Genomic DNA, 1311 nt, shown 5'->3' on the forward strand with positions numbered 1-1311 from the left:
CTTACGTCCTATGAAGTTTATGTTTTATCTACGAATGTATAGTTTATGCAATGTAATGTAAAAACTAACTACACAAACATCTACACTGAACAGGAGTTTATAACTTGAAAAGGTGGAGGGTTAGCCTATTGGATAGGTCAAATTACTCTCGAGGATAAACATTTTGACACTGTTATAAAATTAGTTACTTTTCTGTTTATCTGTCAGTTTAAAATTTTGATACACCTATTATTAGTAAGATTATTTGACAGCATTAATCATAAATGACTAAAATCACCCTTGTCTTAATGAGTAATTAATTTACCGACTATAATTTTTTAAAGCAAATTCTTTTTTGTCTAAATTGTCAAATATTAAAGACAGGAGAAAGTAGGAGAGAAATTAAAAAGGAGCCATATACATAAGATGTATCCATCAACTGAACACAAGTAGAGAAGGAACAGGAATTCATACCCCCTAAACCGCAGAAATAAAGAGACGCCCAACAGCATTTGTGTTAACAGTGAATCTAAAACACAAGACTTAGGATTGAGAATGGAGATGGAGATGGAGATGGCGTCAGAGACAGGAGCTTCCATTGCAGAGCTAATACAAGCACTGGACCAAGCAACCCTAATGGCTAAACAACTTACCACCACCTCTGATTCTTCCCAACTCCTCCAAATCTACTCTTCCCTTCACTCTGCTCACCACCACCTTTCCCTCTTCCTATCCTATCACCACCACCACCACCCACCCCCTCGACAACCCCATCTCCTCCCTATACCACCACCACCTCCGGTGCCTGAAAACTCTGTCTCCTCCGCCGTAGGCAGTGGCGATGAGAATGATACTGATGAACCTATGCAAGTGGGGGATGAGGAGGTTGATGATGTAAATGAAACAGAGCAGAATTCTGTTGATAGAGTTGAGGAGAGGATGAGGGGTTGTTTCATTCAGAATAAGAGACCCAAAAGACCCCTCTCGCCGGTTTCAGCTGCGGCGGTTGCAGCTGAGCAGCAGCGGCGGAGCTACGACAATGACGGCGGCCCCCCTGCTCTGGAATTTGATCCTCATGGGACTAGGTTGAGGTCCCTGGACCTTATTTATCAGTTTCATTCTTGAATAAACTGTGTAGAGAATTTGAATATTTTGAGACTATAGTTACTTCTTAGAGTGGATAAATTATTGTTTATTCTGAATGTATTTTCATGATTTCGATTGAAATAATCTGTACCATTTTCCGCCAGTTGGATTATGAATTGATTTTTGCTTCTTGATTTCATTGCAAGATTGATACAAAGAAGTGTTAGATGTAATGCCAAATAGAGC

At 39.8% G+C, this 1311-nt stretch overlaps 1 protein-coding gene across 1 annotated transcript; it reads left to right on the top strand.

Annotated features, from left to right (window-relative positions):
• Positions 1–401: 401 nt before the first annotated feature.
• LOC107796844 (uncharacterized) lies at positions 402–1259 on the top strand. Its single transcript, XM_016619670.2, has one exon. The coding sequence runs from the start codon at positions 535–537 to the stop codon at positions 1102–1104; it is 570 nt and encodes a 189-aa protein (XP_016475156.1). The 5' UTR covers positions 402–534; the 3' UTR covers positions 1105–1259.
• The last annotated feature ends 52 nt before the right edge of the window (positions 1260–1311 follow it).

Source organism: Nicotiana tabacum, chromosome 19, assembly GCF_000715075.1.
Source record: "Nicotiana tabacum cultivar K326 chromosome 19, ASM71507v2, whole genome shotgun sequence".
NCBI classification, from domain to species: domain Eukaryota; kingdom Viridiplantae; phylum Streptophyta; class Magnoliopsida; order Solanales; family Solanaceae; genus Nicotiana; species Nicotiana tabacum.

Excerpts from the sequence above, each read along its gene's own strand:
- LOC107796844 (XM_016619670.2), top strand. The coding sequence starts at position 535 with ATGGAGATGGAGATGGAGATGGCGTCAGAGACAGGAGCTTCCATTGCA.